The sequence below is a fragment of the Nicotiana tomentosiformis genome, chromosome 10 (assembly GCF_000390325.3).
Source record: "Nicotiana tomentosiformis chromosome 10, ASM39032v3, whole genome shotgun sequence".
In the NCBI taxonomy this organism is placed as follows: Eukaryota; Viridiplantae; Streptophyta; class Magnoliopsida; order Solanales; family Solanaceae; genus Nicotiana; species Nicotiana tomentosiformis.
Genome location: NC_090821.1, coordinates 53,525,727 through 53,547,280, shown reverse-complemented (window position 1 = coordinate 53,547,280; position 21,554 = coordinate 53,525,727). Strand labels below are relative to the sequence as shown.

Here is a 21,554-nt window from a genome sequence, read left to right as displayed (position 1 = left end):
GTAATCTCGTTCTATATCATAGCTAATTAAGCTACGATAATGCTTATGCTTTTCCCGAGTTTTTCCTATGTTAGGTTTTAACGTGTTGTGCACACTTGAAAATCTTCTGTGCCCAAAAAGTTGTGGACCAAAAAATGTACACCTCAAAAAATGAGATTAGATACAAGTTATAAATTCATGCGTTGCTTCTCTGAACTTATGTTCTTTGACTTTCAAATTTTAGTACTGGACCAAAAATGACTGTGATATTGTCTCATAGACGACACGACTTCGTAAATAAAAACTTAAAAATAGGGAAAACCAAGGAACTGCTAGCTTAATACATTTATAAGAAAACATAAAAAATTAATTAATTCTCGTTGCTTTCCAAATTTATGAGTAAGTTTAAAAGCTTATAGTGAACAATAACATTCACATCTCAGTTTCGAATAAATTGGGATTGATTATATAAATATTTACCGTCCATATCGATGAATTTAAGCTCATCTCAATTAAATATTATATAAAATAAAATTAAAAGTAACACTAAGAGCATTAAAGGTTCTTTATATTCTCCGCTGCTAGTCCATAAATACTTGACATGAATAAAAGACTAGTAGAAAATATTGGACCTAAAATAAAGATACTAACATAATTAAAGCTTAGTTCTAACTAATTGGTGTCGTCTACGTAGTTTCTTTATTTTCATTGTGCCCTGCTTTTTTAGATCAAGAGATTATAATTTTCTTTCATATGATTTTAGGTCTACAATATTTCCTTTTAGCACACTCACTCACCATATCGTACCTATAGACTCCGTTTGAAAATTGACATACATGACCAAATCATCTCAAGTAACATTCTCTTATTTTATCTTCTTTATATGCTACTTACACCTTCTACATGTTAGAATTTTTGACTTTTAGTTACTTTGTCTAATATTGTATAACCGCGTAACTATCTTGGAATTCGTATATCTACAACACTTATTTACAAAATAATATAATAATTAAAAATTGAGCTGCAACTGCCAACAGAGAAGCTAATTATGAATCTGAAAGAATAAATTAAAAGCCAGGAAGATATTTAAAAATTCTGGTATTCAAATAGGACACTGAAGTTCAAATGAATGGGGCACTAACTTTTTTGCCAACTTTTTAAATGGTATACTAGTTGGGGTTCTTGTTCTTTGCAGATGGTATCCCTGTGATAAAATCAACCACGCAATGCAGCCAATGAATGAGCTTCAACATCTTTTTCTAAAGTGATCTTTTCGCAGTTCAATGAATTGGGCTAAAGAATGCCAATCTTTTTAATTCCTTTTTTCCCATAATAATACAGAAATGCCAGCAAAACCTTCAGAATTTCGAAAGGTGGATATTCTTTTCCAATTTTTTCAATATGAAATTAAAGATTTTTGCACCCTCTCTTACCTACCAATCTTTACATTTTTAGGTAGCCTTTTTATGGAGGGTTTTTTAGGCCTCTGCAACTTTCTTTGCTTACTAGTTTCTGCTACTTTCCCTCTTTTGTTTGGCATGATTTTATGAGAGTGATATTTACGCTTTGCACGTAAATATCACTTAAACATGGTTTATAGAGGCCTCCGATTAAATTTAATGAGTTAATATCCATATTATTAAGTTTTAGTGATTTTTCATATTTCGTACAAAAAAATACTGAATTCATGCATGCACCTCTTATGTTTTATATTTGGTGAAATGATCGAAATATGTTTTCTATTTTTGTTTTGATGGGGGTGTACGTAACTGAAGAAACGGAACTACTTAGTTAGAATCAACCTCGTATAAAGCTGCTCAAATTTCAAATAAAATAAATAATGTTTAGAGGATTTTCATGTCGTAAACCCTAAAAACAAAATTAATTTCGGTAAATGCCTAGCTAATTAAATAAGGTGTTAGTATATAAGTTAGTATAAATGCATCATGTTAAGAAAGGATAACATTGACTAACAATTACTTTAGGAAACCTATAGCTAAATAATTAAAAGGGATACGTAATGCTGGTAGAATAAAATGTATAGATGGATAACACATACATCACATCAGATGAAAATTTAAGAGAATATTAGTTCAACAGAAAATAGTTGACGTGTGATGATATAACACATTAATTACATATTGTTTATTTTTTTTATGAAAAGCCCGAGTTGAGTCCATACGTAATTCACAATTTTGGACCACAAATCCTAAAAATAAATGCCATGGAGCTTTTTAGAGACAATTTGTCAGGTGACAAATTGCTTTCTTCATTTAACATGAATTTAAAATAAAAATATTTAATTTATCCATAATTGACAAATGCACCTGCTAATACCAATAAGTTGGGAGCCTTTAGACTACCGATCACACTGTCGTGTGATAAAATGCTTTTTTTCATTTAACATTGTTTAAGGTCAAAATAATTTTTCGTCCAACATATGACAAAATGTACCTTCAAATTGTTTGTTTAAATTATTCATTCCAATCATATAATTAAGTGGATAATGTACAATATTGTAGCATGGTTATGAGTTGGAAAATAGAAGAGCATAGAAATTACTGGATACACGTACTCGGGTACTTATGATGCTTCTTCGCACACAATCTCACTTATTGGTCATCTTATTCAAATAGTTAAACATGAGTTACATTGGCAAAGAAAATCAAAAAGAAGTCCTTTGATATTGTGTGAAAATAATGTTTACATTGTTAATATATAATGTGATTAATAATGTGAATGTTATCTAACCTTGAGATTATGCATGAAATCGATCCATCAGTTCATTGCAAGTCGGTATCTGTGGCCTAATTAATAGTCAATGAGGTTTTACTTGCCAAAACTAAATAAGGTTGAGAATCATGAGATCTTAAATTTAAATTTTAGCGAAGATAAAAAATACTAGATTATTTTTTTTCATCAATTCAAACCTTGTCGGACAAGAAATAGCAAGTACCTTGAAAAATTAGACAGAAATGCGAGTAAATTGACCCGAAAATTACGATTATTAAAAATAAAAATAAAAAGTGAATGATGGTGGTAATGAGTTTGATTGGCGTTATGATTTTGGAATAAGTCGTGCTCATAGGCCAAATGTGAGGTGCATTATCAACAAATACTCTGGCATATTACAAGAGCTGTCGGATTTCTTCCATACAAAATAGTTGAGATCGTTAATGATGGGTCTCAGTGAAACAGCATGCATTCCCTCTTACAATTTTTAAAAAATTTAAAAATTATATTTTCATTGTAAATGGCCATAAAGACATGTTCCCTCTTACGCCGAAAAGTTAATCTTTGTTATGCTAGTATTTGGTATTATGCATAACTACATTATAATTGTGAAGTCATTTACTAATACATTTTAGAGATTTTAATTTATTAACATAAGTAAATGTTAAATTATATATACCTATAACTTTTCAGAATATTAGAATAATGCAGCTAAAGAAAAAAGTGGTATGTCTATGACATAATAAATGTATAGAACGACAATCACAACGACCATGCTTCAATACCAAATAAATTGATTATATAAATTTGCATTGATCATATTTCTCCATTTAAAATCAACAAAGTCAGAAACAATGTACTAGAACCAGACTACTCCAAAGGGTATGATCTTTACATTGTCATAACCAAATTCAAAAACAAGTAAGAAAATAAAATAGAAAAGTAAAAGTTAACTGCAGGGGCAAAATAGGAAATTCAAGATCAGCCCGTGTTCCATTGCAAGAAGAAAGCTCTATGTTGCCACTTTCAGCTAGCTTGTTTATAAACCCCATCAATCTCCTCTTCCCAAGGAAGAATCTCCTTTTCTCTTTCTCTTTCTCTTTTTTCTTCCCTCTTTCATCATTTTTATCCATTGTTTTCTTAACTCAATTTTTGAGTCTCTTTTTCTAGATGATGGCAGTGACCCTTCTTTATTCTCTTACTTGTGACATAACCTTAGTGTTAATCACATCCTTTTTGCTTCAAACTTCAAAATTCAATCAAAAAATCCCATTTTCCACTGCTTAAATACCAGATATTTTTCATAATTATTGCGCCTAAGAAAATTCCAAGGTTCAAGAAAATAATTATGGAAGTTGGAAGAGTTAAGGAAGGTTCTAACATGTCTACTGCTAATTCTGTTTTGCCTTCTGAGGTTCTTCATAATCTCTGGATGTCCAATTCTTCCCCCTCTTTTCATGGTAATTCTCTTTTGCACCCTGCTAAATATATGTTCTTGTTATTCTTCCTTTTATTTTCTTGTAAGCTTATAGTTCTTTTGACTTTTTTTCTCTACTTCTAGTGTATGGTTACTGAAAATTTGGTAGTTTTTTACTAACTTCCTTTCACTGCTCAATTCAATATAAAGGGTTTTGACACTTGTTTTGTACTACAATATTTGGTCCAAGTTTGAGTCTTTTTAGTTTTAGAACTAGAAAATCTATTATTTAGCAGTCAAGCAAAGGAAATGAACAAGGTATTTAAGAATTGGTTGTTGGTTGGGTGAGTGGTTTATCACGTGGGAGACCTGATATCGATTCCCCTCACCAGCCGCCTCTTCGGTAAGAGCTCATCGCACTGAGCTTGCATAGTGCGATTTACATCTAGTGCGATTTACATTTACTGTGTGGTTTGCGAGCTATTGCATAGTTAGCAGGTTATTCGGTGCGCACCCAAAGGGTAGCGGCTGGTGTTTCCCTGAGAATTTTTCAAGATTTTGATGCATTAGTGACCTTGCTCTTTGTCAATTTTGTTCTGTTTCAGGGCCTACATCAATGGTTAATTTCGAAGATGGTCGAGGAGAAATTAGTAAAGAGATGTCATTTTTCTCACCAATTGACAAAGAAGAAACTAGCACCGATGATTATGATAGTTGCTTTCACCGGCCAGAGAAGAAAAGAAGACTTTTACCCAATCAAGTGCAGTTTCTTGAGAAGAGTTTTGAGGTAGATAACAAGCTGGAACCAGAGAGGAAAGTTCAATTGGCTCAAGAACTTGGCCTACAACCTAGGCAAATTGCTATTTGGTTTCAAAACAGACGTGCTAGATACAAGACTAAACTACTTGAGAAGGACTATGACGTTCTCAAAGCTAGCTTTGATAAACTTAAGGATGATTATGACTCCCTTTTCAAAGAGAATGAGAATTTGAGAAATGAGGTATCTTGAAAACTCCCTATAAAACCAGCATTCTTCATTGGCATTAGATTTACAAAGGGGTTTGTTATGTACCCCATATTAGTCAGGAAGAAATGATTTGTGGTCTCGTATGAGACAATCCTCGTCTTATGAGACAATCCTTGTCTTATGAGCTAGCCTTTTGATTAAGTTAGGCCTAAAGTCTATTTTCGTAACATGATATCATAATCGAACATTCCTACCTTTTGTTTATTCAATATTGGAACCCCATGTTATAGTGCATCCTTATGCACTAAGCTCCCGCTATGCGGAGGATCCAGGAAAGGACCTATTGTACGCAGCCTTATCCCTCATTTTTGCAAGAGGCTGTTTCCACGGCTCGAACCCGTGGTCTGCTGGTCACATCGCAACAACTTTACCAGCTACGCGAAGGCTCCCCTTCTGGAACCCCATGTTATATTGTTCACGTATCTGATGTCCAAACCTAGACGTGTAGGTTGTTAGTGTCTCACATTAGTTAAGAGAATAAACTATGGTCTTGGACATCCTAACCTCATGTCTTAGCTTCTAGGATTGAGCCAGGCGTAAAGTCTATTTTCTTAAAAATGTTTCTAATATATTCTTTGATTTTGTTGTTGAATAGGTTGATTTGCTGAAAGAAAAAATGCTTAGGAGGGAGAAAGGGAAGGAAAATTCAGGGCAAAATGAACCAATTAGTCCAGTAGATGCAGAAGAGGCTCAAAAGGCAACTCCAAATGTTGTTACCTCAGAAGTGCCAAGTATACAAAAGGTAGTATGCAAACAAGAAGATGCAAGTTCAGCTAAAAGTGATGTTATTGATTCAGATAGCCCACATTATACTGATGGGAATCATTCTTCAAATGCATTTGAAGCAGAGCCATCTGATTTTTCTCAAGATGAAGATGACAACTTAAGTAAGAGCTTTTTATGCTTCCCTGAAATTGGAGATCAAATTCAAGCTAATTCATGCAATTTGGGATTCCAAATTGAGGATCATCAGCCTTGTTGGTTCTGGCAATATTGAGTTTTTCAATTCAAGATTTGGCTCAATCCTTTAGTGTTCTAAGGAATTTGCTAAATTTCCTTTGTAGCTTAATTTACACTATATTAATCAATAATATGTTTGTATATAGGATTACTAGTAGTTAACTAATTGAGGTGTCTTTATTACTAGCTTGTTTAAAAAAATGTTATGATTGGCCTTTTTCTCTTTAGCTCAAAAACAAATGGTACTATTGCCTTTTTTCTTCTTCTTTTCAGTTGCTACTGTTAATTTATAATTGTTAGGATCCTTTGGCCTTATTTGGAAGGCCAAAGTTAAATCAATGATGAGTCATTTTCTGGGATATCTACAAAGTAGAATAAAAGCATGTGCATTTTCCTTCTAGTGACAGTAATGGATATAAAAACTGTGGGATTCAAAAAACCCCTTCTGCAATGCATATTGTTCTGTGGGGAAAACCACTGGATTTAAGGGCACAAGATGGGAATTGGGGGGGGGGGGGGGGGGGGAATTCTACATATTAATAATATCATTAAAAGTTGTAGTATTAAATTTGTATGTTATAATATTTGATGATTATAAGAGCATGTTAATAAGGATAAATTGACAAAATTAAAGTTAATTTTTTTTAAATATAAAAAGATATTATTTTTTTGAATTAGATAAAACTGTCATATAAAATAAAATGGTGGAAATTTGGTTTTCTTTTTTCTCCACACCTAATTTTCAAACAATTGTCTAAGCAGAGATTTTGCATCTAACCTTGTGCCAAGGATAATTTGGAAAAATCTCTCTATCCTCACAAGGTAGGGTAAGATCTGCGGACACATTAACCTCTCGATCATACCCGTGGGATTGTTGTTATTGAGTTAAGCGGATATGTTACGTAATTAATTTACAACTTTTAAAAAGGAAAATGCCAAAAAAGTTAAAAGAAAAAGAAACTGCATGTAAGAGAATAAGTGAGGATTGAGGTTGAAATCTTTAGCAATGGGGGAGGAAAAAGGAAGGGCAATACCCTTTAAAGTCAAATTTTGTGGATGATTAGATTCAAAAGTGTATTTCAATAGGCAATGACTTTTTAGCTAGATGTTGACAATTTTTCTTCTTTAATTAACTTTATAAAATGGACGTTGAGACATACCCCATCACTTTAAATATTTTTTATTGAGGGAATCGACGATTCTTTCTAACATGAATATTTTGCTGATGCATTTCTTGTTACATGTTAACATGTGTAATTGTACTATGACTTTAGGAACATAGTTTAATGGCTAAAATTGATATGGAGTCTATTTTAATGCGTTCTTTAAGGATAGCTAGCACGTAGCTTTGAAGGAAGAAATCAAATGAAATATTTATACTCTAAGTCCGTTAACTTCTTTCATAATTTTATATTAACTACAGTGTTGGAACCTCACCAAACACTAGCTTGTAGTGTCAAGTTTTTGAGGGAATCAAGTTTTGTTTTAGATATACCCACAATTAATAGACAAATAGTTTGATTAGATTAGTTGTCTTTAAGATTCGACCATTACTAAGTGAGTGGTCCTCTTCTTCATTTTTTTGCTTTTTTCCTGTGTTGTAATATTTGGCTTGCACAATTTGACTCAAAAGGAAAAAAATTGATTATTCTTATATTGTGTTTTACATGTGATCAAGGTACTTGCAAGTTTTAACTGGTTAGTTTGGCTTAGCAAGGCTATTAAGGTCCGGGACCAACTGACGGGATTTTGCGTATATAATTTGTTTACCCGAAAAACGGATAGAGTTTAATTTGTACGTAGTTCTAAGGGTATGTGGTATAACTTGATACAAATCGTAAGAATATATAGAAATATCGAGTGGCAACGGTAGAGAATGAAAAATAAACAAGGTTAGAAAGAAGATGATTAATGGATTAAGCAAGATGAATCAATTTATGAAGCTAAAAAGGATAACTCTTCAATATAGGAGTTCATGATATCTCAGTTATAATGTATGCAAAACTTGTGCTTTTACAGAAATATAGTCATCCCTTTTATAGTGGGGATCTTACTTTAGATATAATTAAAAATACATAGTGGGGAACCCATGGTAAATCAGTTTTTTCCTAATTCCCGCCGAGATTCCCCCCTTAGTGCGGCTGCAACGGCTCTTGTCTATGAGTTCGATCCTGATCGGACTCGGTATTGGACGATATTAGTCGGTTTCCAGCTTTAGAGTTCGATGCGGGTTTGAGGTCGATGCTGACTCGGGGTCTGGTAATGACTTGGGCTCGGTATTGGTTGGCCTCTGGCCCTTAAGCTCGATTCAATCACATCTCATCATAGTTCAATTCGGACCCGAACTCGATAATGACTTCGAGCTCGGTATTTGACCTGTACCTAAAATCTGAAGCTCGTTTGTGCCATCTTCGGATCCATCTCGATTTTATGAAGACTTTCTTCGGCCCATTATGATCCCATCTCGACAAGTCGTACGAAGGCCGAAATCAGTTTCGACCGTATACAGATAGTCCCCTCGTTTCTCGGGAAGGATGTGGCGAGAAACGATATGATTTCCCAACGGCTCGATTGGATATGCGCTGACGTTTGCATCAGGCTCGATCATGACGCACATGATAATTGTCCCGTCGATTTAGTTTTCCAAGTCATTTAATGCGTGTCAAACGATGGTCGGCCACTATTGATACTGAACCGACGTTGCTTAATCTATAAATAGCCCATTTCTTTACCATTTACCACTTTTGCATCTCCAATCTCCAAATTTTATAAAGTTTCTTCTTGCAACTTCTGAGTTTATTTGTAAATCTGTGATTTTTCACTACAAAATCTCTCTTCAAAACACCAAATCTTTGTTACCTCCTTCTATTTTCGATCTTTAAATCCAAAAATGGCGAAAACATCAAAAACCATTCCTAATAAAGAAAAAGCTTGTTCTTCACAGCCTGCCGCCAACAAAACACCGGTGGAGCCACGACCTGAGGCGTGCGTTCCTGGGACGTGTGTTCTTACCTCTAATTTCAAGGTAGACAAAGGCTTGTCGGTTCCCTGTCGATGTGAGCCAGTATCGATGTACGTGTGTTTGATAACCGAGGGATATCTCGAACAACTAAAGAAAGATTGCAATTGGGAGAACAAAGAAATAGTAATCCCGTCTCCTGAAGAAGATATCACCACTTACGTGAAAGGGTTTTTAAGTGTGTATACTTACCCTTTCACGTTAGGTCCCCTCAACCATGTTATTATTGATTTCTGTCGTCAATACCAAATAACTCTAGGTCAGATCCATCCTTCTTCTTGGCGGATCGTTATTTTGATCTGTTACTTCGTGAATAAAATCGAGGGGATGTCTTTCACCCTCGATCAACTCATTCGATTGTACTGCCCTCGCCTATTTCGAGGCGGGTTAATAAAACTTCAGCGTCGGGCTACCAAGGTTCTGTTCTTGAGCATAGACGAGGATAGGGATCGAGTCTGGATGGGCAGGTTCGTTCGAGTGAAGACTTCGGACCTGATTCCGATTGAAAAGATGTCATTTCCCGAGGAGTGGAACATGAAGCATAAGTGTAATTCTGTTGTTATCTCCTACTATTTTGCCCTTTTATTTATTTTCTCACCGATATCCCCTTTTTGTGATGCAGCGGTTCCTTGGATGCCCAGTGCAGTTCCTGACCTCAAGAACTGGGTACGGGATCTAGCTTCAACCTCCACATATGTCGAGCGCTCATGGCATAATTTGTCAAAGGGCCGATGGGAGGCCAAAAATCATGGTAAGTCTTTTTCTCGTACCTTTGGTAGTTAGAACGAGATGCTTTCCATATACTTAAATCAATTTTCTTGTATGTAGGTATGGGCAAAGATGCAGTTTTGAGGGCCCCGTCCGTCAAGGAAGAGGCTTTGGCCTCTATTCCAAAACTGGTGAAGGATAATAAGATAAAAAGGGCCTCCGCTTCCGAAGATCCAAAATCGAAGACGAGGATGGCTCATAAGCCGAGGAAGAATACCATCCATTTGACCATAGAATCAGTTCTGCGTCTAAGGGATGAAGACAAAAAAGAAGAAGAAGAAGAAGAAGAAAATGACGGATCCGTGCTGGTGGCTCGAATGAAGAAAACCATCGATGCCCCAAAGGCAGCAGAATCGATGGTGATTTATAAAGCTCCGCCTCGGACTGAGGAGATATCAGAGGAAGGTTCGGGCAGAATCCCTGAATCGTTAGAGATCGAGGATGCTTCCCACCGAAGATAACAAACGGTGGGTATATCATAAAGGACCGGTCCTGAAGCTCTTCGAATTGAGGAGAACGCCCCAAGCGAGTCGCTTGGGGCAATAGTAATCAGAGACTCGCCTACTCTTCCTGCTTTTTTTCGAAGGGGCGATTCGGGAAGCCCAAGCTTTGGGGGCCCTCGAGATAAACCGATCACATGAAGGGGAGGACCCCTTCTGTGATTTGTTTACTGGTGTCGAGGAAGTTGCTGGCCCTGTGATATGTCAGGCCTTTTCTGTGAAGTGCAACAAGCTCTAAATCGTGTAAGCTCTAACTTCCTTCGTTGATACCACTTTCATGTTTGCTATTCTTTTCTAACTTCTTTTCTTCTTTCTTCGTAGGCCGCAGCGATTCATCGAGAAGCGTGTTCTCGGTCTCGAGTTGAGCTGCATCGATATGAGGCCAACCTACGACGGGTCACGAAGGATAGGAACGCCCTTAGAATCATCTTCGGACAAAGGGAAGAAGAAATCAAGTACCTCCGAGCTGAATTGGCCAAGGCTCAACAAGATCAGACCGACCTGACCGAGCAGGTAATGGTAATCTTAAAAACCCATGGGCTCGATTCTGGAACGGTGGCTAATATTTCGATCTCACAGCTGCAGCAGAAGCTTGAAGTTATTGGGAAGTTTCGTGAGGAGGTCTATATGATAAGGGCGGAGGCCTTGGGATGGAAAGATGGCATGGACCGTCTTGCCGCAGAAAAAAAAACTAGTCGAGCCCAATTATCATCGGCCGAAAACCAACTTCAAAGCATGAAGGAAAAAAGCTCGGTTCAAGCAAGAATAATAGAGGAGCTCGAGTCTTGGTTGGCCTCCGAACTTGCCAAGGCCAAATCTGACGCCGAAAAGGCAAAGGCCGATGCGGATGCATTCGTGGTCATTTATCGGGCCGATGCTGAAGCTGCTCAGGTACAAGCAAGAGAGGCAGCCTAGACCGCTAATACTCGAGCACATTGGGTTGCTGAACTTACTAAATGCCGATCTCGGAGGGAGACCCTCGAAGAGATCCATGCTCGAGGTTTCGATCTCACCAAAGAGATAAAAAGGGCTAAAGAGCTCGAAGTCGATACTGAAGCCTTGGCTTCCGATGATGATGATTGTGATGGTGATGATGGGAGCAAGAGTGGGTTCGAGAGTGGGGAGGAGCCCGATGGAGAAGAGACTGCCCCCGTAGATAACCAAAAAACTTAGCTCTTAGTTTCTATTTTGGCTATTTTGTGTAGGGTCCTGTTCGGACATTGTAAACATTCTTGTATATATATAAAGATCTTTTCGTTTCCCGATTTACCTCTGTTTTATTCTCTGCCTTGTGAAGATTTTGTTTCATTCATACCTTATGAAGGCTTTAGGTAATTTGATCAAATTTGGACCTTGTAGCCTTTATAACCTAGTGAGTGCTTGCTCAAACTTGAAATAAGGTAGCTCGTAGGCTTAGTAGTCGAGTGAGTGATTTGAACTCGAAGTAATGTAGCCCGTAGGCTTAATGGTCGAGTGAATGATTGCTCGAACTCGAAATGATATAGCCTGTAGGCTTATTAGTCGAGTGAGTGATTCGAACTCGAAGTAATGTTGCCCGTAGGCTTAATAGTCGAGAGAGTGATTCGAACTCGAAGTAATGTAGACCGTAGGCTTAATGGTTGAGTGAGTGATTGCTCGAACTTGAAATGATGTAGCCCGCGGGCTTATTAGTCGAGTGAGTGATTCAAACTCGAAGTAATGTAGCACGTAGGCTTAATGTTCGAGTGAGTGATTACTCAAACTCGAAATAAGAGTAGCCAATTCGCTTAGTAGTCAAGTGAGTGATTCGAAATCGAAGTAATGTAGACCGTAGGCTTAATTGTCGAGTGAGTGATTGCTCGAACTCGAAATAATGTAGCCCGTAGGCTTAATGGTCGAGTGAGTGATTGCTCAAACTCGAAATAAGAGTAGCCCGTAGGCTTATTAGTCGAGTGAGTGATTCGAACTAGAAGTAATGTAGCTCATAGGCTTAATGGTCGAGTGAGTGATTGCTCGAACTCGAAATAAGAGTAGCCCGTAGGCTTATTAGTCGAGTGAGTGATTCGAACTCAAAGTAATATATCTTGTAGGCTTAATGGTCGAGTGAGTGCTTTGCTCGAACTCGAAGAAAGGTAGCCCGTAGGCTTTATAGTCGAGTGAGTGATTCGAACTCGAAGTAGTGTAGTACGTCGGCTTAATGGTCGAGTGAGTGCTTTGCTCAAACTTGAAGAAAGGTAGCCCGTAGGCTTTATAATCGAGTGAGTTATTCGAACTCGAAGTAATGTAGCTCGTAAGCTTAATGGTCGAGTGGGTGATTGCTCGAACTCGAAATAAGAGTAGCCCGTAGGCTTAGTAGTCGAGTGAGTGATTCGAACTCGAAGTAATGTAGTCCGTAGGCTTAATGGTCGAGTGAGTGATTACTCGAACTCGAAATAAGAGTAGCATGTAGGCTTATTAGTCGAGTGAGTGTTTCGAACTCGAAGTAATGTAGCCCGCAGGCTTAATGGTCGAGTGAGTGATTGCTCGAACTCGAAATAAGAGTAGCCCGTAGGCTTAGTAGTCGAGTGAGTGATTTGAACTTGAAGTAATGTAGCCCGTAGGCTTAATGGTCGAGTGAGTGATTGCTCGAACTCGAAATAAGAGTAGCCCGTAGGCTTATTAGTCGAGTGAGTGATTCGAACTCGAAGTAATGTAGCATGTAGGCTTAATGGTCGAGTGAGTGCTTTGCTCGAACTCGAAGAAAGGAAGCCCGTAGGCTTTATAGTCGAGTGAGTGATTGCTCGAACTCGAAATGGTGTAGCCCGTAGGATTATTAGTCGAGTGAGTGATTCGAACTCGAAGTAATGTAGCACGTAGGCTTAATGGTCGAGTGAGTGATTGCTCGAACTCGAAATAAGAGTAGCCCGTAGGCTTATTAGTCGAGTGAGCGATTCGAACTCGAGGTAATGTAGCCCGTAGGCTTAATGGTCAAGTGAGTGCTTTGCTCGAACTCGAAGAAAAGTAGCCCGCAGGTTTTATAGTCGAGTGAGTACTTGCTCGAACTCGAAGTAGTGTAGCCCGTAGGCTTAGTGGGACTTGATCTCGCTGATTTTTCGATTGGCAGTCCCCGATTTATGGGGTAATAGTCGGCCCTTAAGCCTGCTTGCAAAATAGATCACAAAATAGAGGATGGATTCTGAGATATCGGTAAGAAATTCTCTTTATGTCATTATACATGTGTTTATGTTCTGTACCGGGGATCGAGCAAACTACATGAGCATGGTTCGTTTTGACCATTTGGCTCTTACAACTTTTCCTATCGAAACCCTGTTGTTATGAAGTAAATTTCTTGCATCGAACTTGATATATTTGAGGGTAATGCCCCTCCAATATTCGAGGTTGATTGTAAGGAGGCCTCAGATACTATTGAATTGTTCTAAGTTAGCACAATCAATGGTTACCTCATTAAAAACCTTGCCGAAAAACCCTTTTGGGATAAAACTGGTCTAAGGGAAAAAGAGTACAACGCGTGCTTTCACACCTAAGGCTTCATGTTGAATGATCCATCCTTGTTCCTGATCGAACTCCTGCAAGGGTTAGTTTCAAAATATAAACGAACATGGGAGGGTCGTACCTTAGCAGTAGTATCGTTTTAGGTGCGACGCGTTCCAATTTCTTGGTAGTTGTTTGTCGTTCATAATACCAAGCTTGTAGGATCCTTTACCGACGTTTTCGAGTACCTGATACGGCCCTTCCCAGTTTAGACCCAGCTTTCCTTCATTCGGATTTCGGGTGCTGAGGTTGACTTTCCTTAGCACTAGGTCCCGATTTTAAAATGACGAAGATTGGTTCTTCGATAATAGTATCTTTCGATCCGCTGCTTTTGGGCGGCCAATCGGACGAGAATGGCTTCTCATTTTTCATCCAATAATTTGAGGCTAGTATTCATAGCCTCGTGATTTGACTCTTCTGTTGTATATCGAAACCTGGCACTGGGTTCTTCGACTTCGACTGGAATCAAGGCTTCAGAGCCATATACTAAGGAGAATTAGGTTGCCCCCGTACTGGACTTTGATGTTGTTCGATACGCCCAAAGAACTTCGGGTAGGATTTCTCTCCATTTTCCCTTAGCGTCGTTCAACCTTTTCTTTAGATTTTGAATGATATTTTTGTTCGTCGATTCGGCCTATCCGTTCCCACTAGGGTGATACGGTGTTGATAATATCCTTTTTATCTTGTGGTCTTCGAGGAATTTTATCACTTTGCTGCCGATAAATTATTTTCCATTGTCACACACTATTTCGGCGGGTATCCCAAATCGACATACGATATGATCCCAGATGAAGTCTATAACCTCTTTCTCTCTTACTTTCTCAAACGCATGTGCTTCAACCCATTTAGATAAATAGTCAGTCATAAATAAAATGAACTTAGCTTTACCTGGGGCCGATGGCAGAGGGCCGACGATATCCATTCCTCATTTCATGAATTGCCATGGGGATAGGAGTGAGTGAAGTTGCTCCCCGGGCTCATGGATCATCGGTGCAAACCTTTGACATTTGTCTCATTTTCGAACAAACTCCTTTGCATCTTTGTCCATATCGATCCAATAATATCCTGCTCTGATTATTTTTCAGACTAATGAATCGATACCGGAATAATTTCCACAAGTACCCTCTTCAATCTCACGTAGGACGTAGTCGTTGTCTCCTAGTCCTAATCATATTGCCAATGTCCCATCGAATGTCCATCAGTATAATGTTCCATCTGCAGTCAATGTGAACCGAGCAGCTTTGGTTTGTAGGGCCCTCGAATTTTTAGGGTCCGATGGGAGCTTTCCGTTTTCCAAGTATTCAATATACTTATTTTTCCAATACCAGGTTAAGCTTGTAGAGTTTATCTTGGCATAACCTTCCTCGATCACAGATCTCGAGAGGTTAACGACAGTCCCCGAGCTGATCTCATCTTTCCCGACCGATGACCCCAAATTTGCAAGTGCATCGGCCTCACTGTTTTGTTCTTGAGGTACATGTTGTAAGGTTCATTCTTTGAAACGGTGTAAAGTTACCTATAGTTTGTCCAAATACCTTTGCATTCTATCCTCTCGAACATCAAAGGTTTTGTTTACTTGATTCACCACCAGCAAAGAGTCATACTTGGCTTCAATGACTTATGCTCCTAAGCTTTTAGCTAGCTCGAGACATGCAATCATGGCCTCATACTCGGCCTCGTTGTTAGTCAACCTAGTAGTTTTGATAGATTGCCTAATAGTGTTACCCGTGGGCGGCTTTAAAATGATGCCTAGCCCGGACCCCTTCACGTTCGAATCCCCGCCCGTGAAAAGAGTCCATACCCCCGATGATGTACCCGATTTCAATAAGAGTTCTTTTTCAACTTCGGGTACGAAGGTTGGCGTGAAATCGGCCACGAAGTCCACTAAAATTTGAGACTTGATGGTCGTCCGGGGTTGATATTCGATATCGTACCCACTGTGTTCAACGGCCCATTTGACCAATCGGCCTGATAGTTCGGGCTTGCGTAAAATGTTACGAAGTGGATAAGTGGTTAATACGCATATGGGATGACATTGAGAGTATGGTCTTTACTTTCTAGAGGCGCTTATCAGTGCTAGTGCCAATTTCTCTAAGTGTGGATATCTAATTTTTGCTTCCCCTAAGGTTCGACTTACAAAATAAACGGGAAATTACGTACCTTGCTCTTCTCGAACTAGGATACCACTTACTGCTATTTCTGATAGCGCCAAGTACAAGTAAAGTTTCTAATATGCCTTCGGAGTGTGAAGCATCGGTGGACTCGATAGGTATTGCTTCAATTCCTCTAATGCATGTTGGCATTCCGGGGTCCAGGCGAAATCGTTCTTCTTTTTGAGTAGAGAGAAAAATTTGTGACTTGGATCTGACGACCTTGAAATGAATCGGCCTAAGGAAGAAATCCGTCCCGTTAGCCTCTGCACGGCTTTTACATTGTCCACAACGGCGATGTCTTCGATGGCCCTGATTTTATCGAGGTTGATCTCGATCCCCCGATTCAATACCATGAAGCCAAGGAACTTGCCTGAACCGACCCCGAAAGCACATTTCTCGGGGTTGAGCTTCATGTTTTATTTCCTTAAGATTTTGAATGTTTCCTGTAAATGAGTTAAATGGTCCTCTACGCGCAGGGACTTAACTAGCACGTCATCAATATAAACTTCCATCGATTTACCTATTTGCTCTTCGAATATTTTATTTACTAGGCGTCGGTAAGTAGCTCCTGTATTTTTTAGCCCGAAGGGCATTACATTATAACAATATGTTACATACTTGGTGATAAATGAAGTTTTTTCTCGGTTTTCCGGGTTCATTTGGATTTGATTATACCCGAAATAGGCATCGAGAAAAGTAAGGATCTCGTGGTCATCTATGGCATCGATCATGCGATCGATGTTGGGCAGCGGAAAAGAATATTTGGGGCACGCCTTGTTTAAATCCTTATAATCTACACACATTCTAAGTTTGTTCCCTTTTTTAGGGACTACAACTACATTGGCTAACCATTCTGGGTATTTCACCTCCCGAATGGACCCTATTTTGAGAAGTTTAGTTACCTCGTCCTTTATGAATGCGTGCTTTATCTCGGACTGGAGTCTTCTCTTTTGCTTCACCGGTTTGAACCTAGGGTCCAGGCTTAGCCTATGCGTCATTATATCCGGTAAGATCCCTATTATATCTAAATGGGACCAAGCAAAATAATCTATGTTATTGATAAGAAATTGAATAAGCCTTTTTCGGAGTTCGGGGGTTAATCCTGTTCCCAGGTATACCTTTTATTCGGGCAAATGCTCTATCAGTATGATTTGCTCTATTTCTTCAATCGTTGATTGGTAGCGTCGGAATCATCGGGGACCACGAAGGATCGAGGGATCCTTTGATCATCATCTTCGTCAATCTTTTGATTTTCTAGTTGGCTTGAAGCTGATGTCTGTGATTGCTATTTGGCATCTCATTCCCCTTTTGAGTCCGACCCCTTTTGTTGACGATGGTAAGGATATCGGAATTGCTTCTCGCCTTTGGTGGTTTCACATGCCACATTGAATCCATTTAGAACCAGGGTCACAGGTACGATCTGGTCCTGTAGACCGAGCTGTCCTACAACCTTTGATCTAATAATGTTGGCCAAGCTACCCGGATCAATTAACACACGCTTAACTTTAGTTTTATTCATAAGTACGGATATTACCAGTGCGTCGTTGTGAGGTTGCATGACTCATTCTACATCTTCATCATTAAAGGACAAGGTTCCTATGGGTGCGTAATCCTGAGTTCGAGGTCGCTTTTCTCTCATAGCCGATGTCTTAGTGCGTTTAAGCACCGGCCCCTGAGGGGTATCGACGCCACCGATGATCATGTGGATGATGTTCTGTGGTTCTTCCTGTTCGTTTTTTTTTTTACCGAAATCCCCATTTTTGAAATGTGTTTTGGCCCTATCGCTTAAATATTCTTGAAGGTGCCCTTTATTGAATAACCGGGCTACCTCATCTCTAAGTTGCCTGCAATCTTCCGTTCTGTGGCCATGGGTGCCATGATATTCGCACATTTGATTGGGGTTCCTCTGGGCAGGATCGGTCTACATGGGTCGAGGCCATTTAGTGTCTTTGATGCGTCCGATAGCCGACACGATAGCGGATGTATCGATGCTGAAGTTATACTCCGATAACCATGGTGCTTCCTTAGGTCTGGTAGGCCTGTCGAACCCACTTCTGTTCATCAGTCCCCGAGACCCTTGACCTCGATCACTCATTTTATTGCCTTGTCCGAGGTTACATCTCGATTTATTTTTCATGTGGTTTCCACTATATGGTCGGCTGATCGGACCTTGTTCTCGATTGATGTCCCTTCTAGCACCGGGTTCAGAACCCAACTGATCGTCTTCGACTCTAATTTCCGACCGGTACCAATTATTCACGTCGGCCCAAGTAATAGTTAAATAGTCGATCAGGTTATGCTTCAACCCTCGTGAAGCCGTCGAACTTCATTCGTTCAAATCTTGAGTGAAAGCCTGAACAGCCCAATCGTCTGTGACTGGTGGCAGATCCATTCGTTCCATTTGAAAACGAGATACGAACTCCCTTAGCATATCGTTATTCTTTTGTCTTACCTTGAATAGGTCCGACTTCCTGGTCTCGGCCTTTATGGCCCCGGCGTGCGCTTTTACGAAGGAATCTGCAAGCATAGCAAAAGAATCGATAGAATTAGATGGTAAATTATGATACCATATCATTTCTCCCTTTGATAGGGTTTCACCGAATTTCTTCAATAATAAGGATTCGATTTCATCGTCCTCTAGGGCGTTCCCTTTAATAGCACATGTATAAGAGGTGACATGTTCGTTGGGGTTGGTAGTTCCGTTATATTTAGGAATCTCGGGCATGCGGAATTTCTTTGGGATCGCTTCAGGAGCCGCGCTTGGGGGGGAAGGCTTTTGTACGAATTTTTTGGAATCTAAGCCCTTCAATATCGGTGGTGCCCCTAGGATCTGGTCAACCCTGGAGTTATATGTTTCTACCTTTTTGTCGTTTGCTTCGATCCTTATTTTTCCTGATTCTATTCGTTTGGTTAGTTCTTCGAAAATTTTAGCAATTTCGGGATTAGTCCCCGACTCTTGCTCATTTGACCTTACTATAGCTTGTTCCGTTCTGTGGGCGATTTTTCGAGGTGGACTGGGCTCCGGCCTGCTCGGTATCTGGGTTTGACTCTGCAACTGAGTTATTGCTGCTTGTTGAGCTTGCAATATTTCGAAAATCATACGCAAACTGACGCCGTTTTCCTCGACGTTATGGGTATCTCGAGCTGCAGATCGAGTGCCACCATGAATGCTATTTTCAGGTTCAGAATGTAGGTTTGCCTCAATGGCCACATGCGAATTAACGTCTAATGGCACTTCAACTCGAGCTCCAACGACGTCGACAAGCGGCATTCTGTCCCTGGGCGTCAAGTTGTTGTTCTCACCTTGAAGGCCAGCTTCGTTGTCGATAGGTAATGCCATTTAATTTGAGAGTTCGTCATTGTTAATTCGAAATCAAAGGCACTTCCGAAAATAAGCGTAAAATGGTGTGTTTTTACATATTCATATCAAATAATCACTATTATCCTTAGCCCCATGGTGGGCGCCAAACTGTTTACCCAAAAAACAGATAGAGTTGAATTTGTATATAGTTCTAAGGGTATGTGGTATAACTTGACACAAATCGTAAGAATAAATAGAAATATCGAGTGGCAACTGTAGAGAATGAAAAATAAACAAGGTTGGAAAGAAGATGATTAATGGATTAAGCAAGATGAATCAATCTATGAAGCTAAAAAGGATAACTCTTCAATATAGGAGTGTATGATATCCCAGTTACAATGTATGCAAAACTTGTTCTTTTACAGAAATATAGCCATCCCTTTTTATAGTAGGGGATCCTACTTTAGATATAATTAAAAATACAAAGTGGGAAACCCATGGTAAATCAGCTTTTTCCTAATTTCCGCCGAGATTCTCTCCCTTAGTGCGGCTGCAACGGCTCATCTATGAGCTCGATCCTGATCGGACTCGGTATTGGTCGATATTGGTCGGTTTCCAGCTTTAGAGTTCGATGCGGGTTTGAGGTCGATGCTGACTCGGGGCCTGGTAATGACTTGGGCTCAGTATTGGTTGGCCTCTGGCCCTTAAGCTTGATTCAATCACATCTCATCATAATTCGATTCGGACTCGAGCTCGATAATGACTTCGAGCTCGGTATTTGACATGTACCTGAAATCTGAAGCTCGTTTGTGCCATCTTCGGATCCATCTCGATTTTATGAAGACTTTCTTCGGTCCACTATGATCCCATCTCGACAAATCGTACGAAGGCCGAAATCAGTTTCGACCGTATACACAATTATAATCAAACCAAATTGAAAACGAATAAACTTATAGACCGTGACTTGAGGTTGTGTGACCTCTCCCTAATATTAGTAGCTTCAAGTGGAAAATGTAGGAATATGTAGCTATTAAATGGGGTAGAGAGAGGCCATACAATTGATACTTGCAACTCATAACCACTTGCACAAGGGATTGATTTGTATTTGTACGAGAAGTCATTGTTATTATTCAAAAATATAATAGTATGTCTCTAAGTTACTAAACTCAAGAAGCAAAGGACAGCTATTTCATTTGTTTGCTTCAAATCAGGTAGCTTTCTTTGTTAATGATGCTGATCCAAGTTTTGTGGATGAAATAGAGATGAGGGAGGTGTTAAAGAGCCATACAAGAGCACGGGCGGAGCTAGAATGACGGGAGCGGGTTCGGCCGAATCCAATAACTTTGGTTCGAAGCCTATATTTATTTTAAAAAATTCATTGAATATGTATAAATTATTTATTTAAAACTCAATAACTTAAAACGATTAGAATCGCAAACTCATAAGTTCGAAATCTTGACTCCGCATGAGCAAGAGCCCAACAGCTTAATTTAGTAATTGCTTATTCAAGAAGAGCCGCCTTAATGCTTTTGCGTAACTTAAGTACCATGAAATGTCACTTTTGGCTTCATATTAATCTATTCTAAGAACTTCTAGACCATGTGGGAATTAAGCTTAAAATTGAAACCAATTGCAATGTTCCACTAACTCAAAAAAAAATAGTTTTTGGTGTAAAGTAGTACTAACTAACCTACATCTTGAGAAGTTTGGGGCAGATCCCACATTCGTAGGGACACAGATGTCCGTATTATCGTCGTCTCGAATTAAATTTATATTTTTGTACACTTGAATAATTATCTTCATATATTTATATTTTATTTGGGTAGTGTTAATATCGGATCTGCTTCTGGTTATAACTTTAGAAGTCTAAATAAATAACATGTGATCTTGATGACCCTTTGAAATAAACGAAAAATCTATAATTTAACAAAGCTCATATATCTACCAATAAAATGAAAGAGGAAAAACGGTTTTGCTTTCCAAAACTTTCAAGTTAAATAAATATATCTCTTGAAGTTAGTTATTAGTACAAATTTTGGTAGCACGTATTTTGGGTTAGACTTTAGGACATGTCAAAAGTGACTTTTGTTCAACTTAGTTTCTGCAATTTTATGTACTTAGATATCAACAATAATAAAACCTAATTGGGCAAAATTAAAAAAATCTGATACTTTGGAGGAGACAAAT

The 21,554-nt window shown here is 38.9% G+C and overlaps 1 protein-coding gene across 1 annotated transcript; it reads left to right on the top strand.

Moving 5' to 3' along the window:
• Positions 1-3,780: 3,780 nt before the first annotated feature.
• LOC104104276 (homeobox-leucine zipper protein HAT5-like) lies at positions 3,781-6,382 on the top strand. Its single transcript, XM_009612319.4, has 3 exons — positions 3,781-4,172; positions 4,735-5,129; positions 5,752-6,382. Exons 1-3 carry the CDS (start codon positions 4,061-4,063, stop codon positions 6,151-6,153), a joined length of 909 nt encoding a protein of 302 aa, XP_009610614.1. The 5' UTR covers positions 3,781-4,060; the 3' UTR covers positions 6,154-6,382.
• Positions 6,383-21,554: the final 15,172 nt, after the last annotated feature.

Excerpts from the sequence above, each read along its gene's own strand:
- LOC104104276 (XM_009612319.4), top strand. The coding sequence starts at position 4,061 with ATGGAAGTTGGAAGAGTTAAGGAAGGTTCTAACATGTCTACTGCTAAT. Across the intron at positions 4,173-4,734 it reads TTCTTCCCCCTCTTTTCATG|GGCCTACATCAATGGTTAAT; the intron begins GTAATTCTCTTT and ends GTTCTGTTTCAG. Across the intron at positions 5,130-5,751 it reads ATGAGAATTTGAGAAATGAG|GTTGATTTGCTGAAAGAAAA; the intron begins GTATCTTGAAAA and ends GTTGTTGAATAG.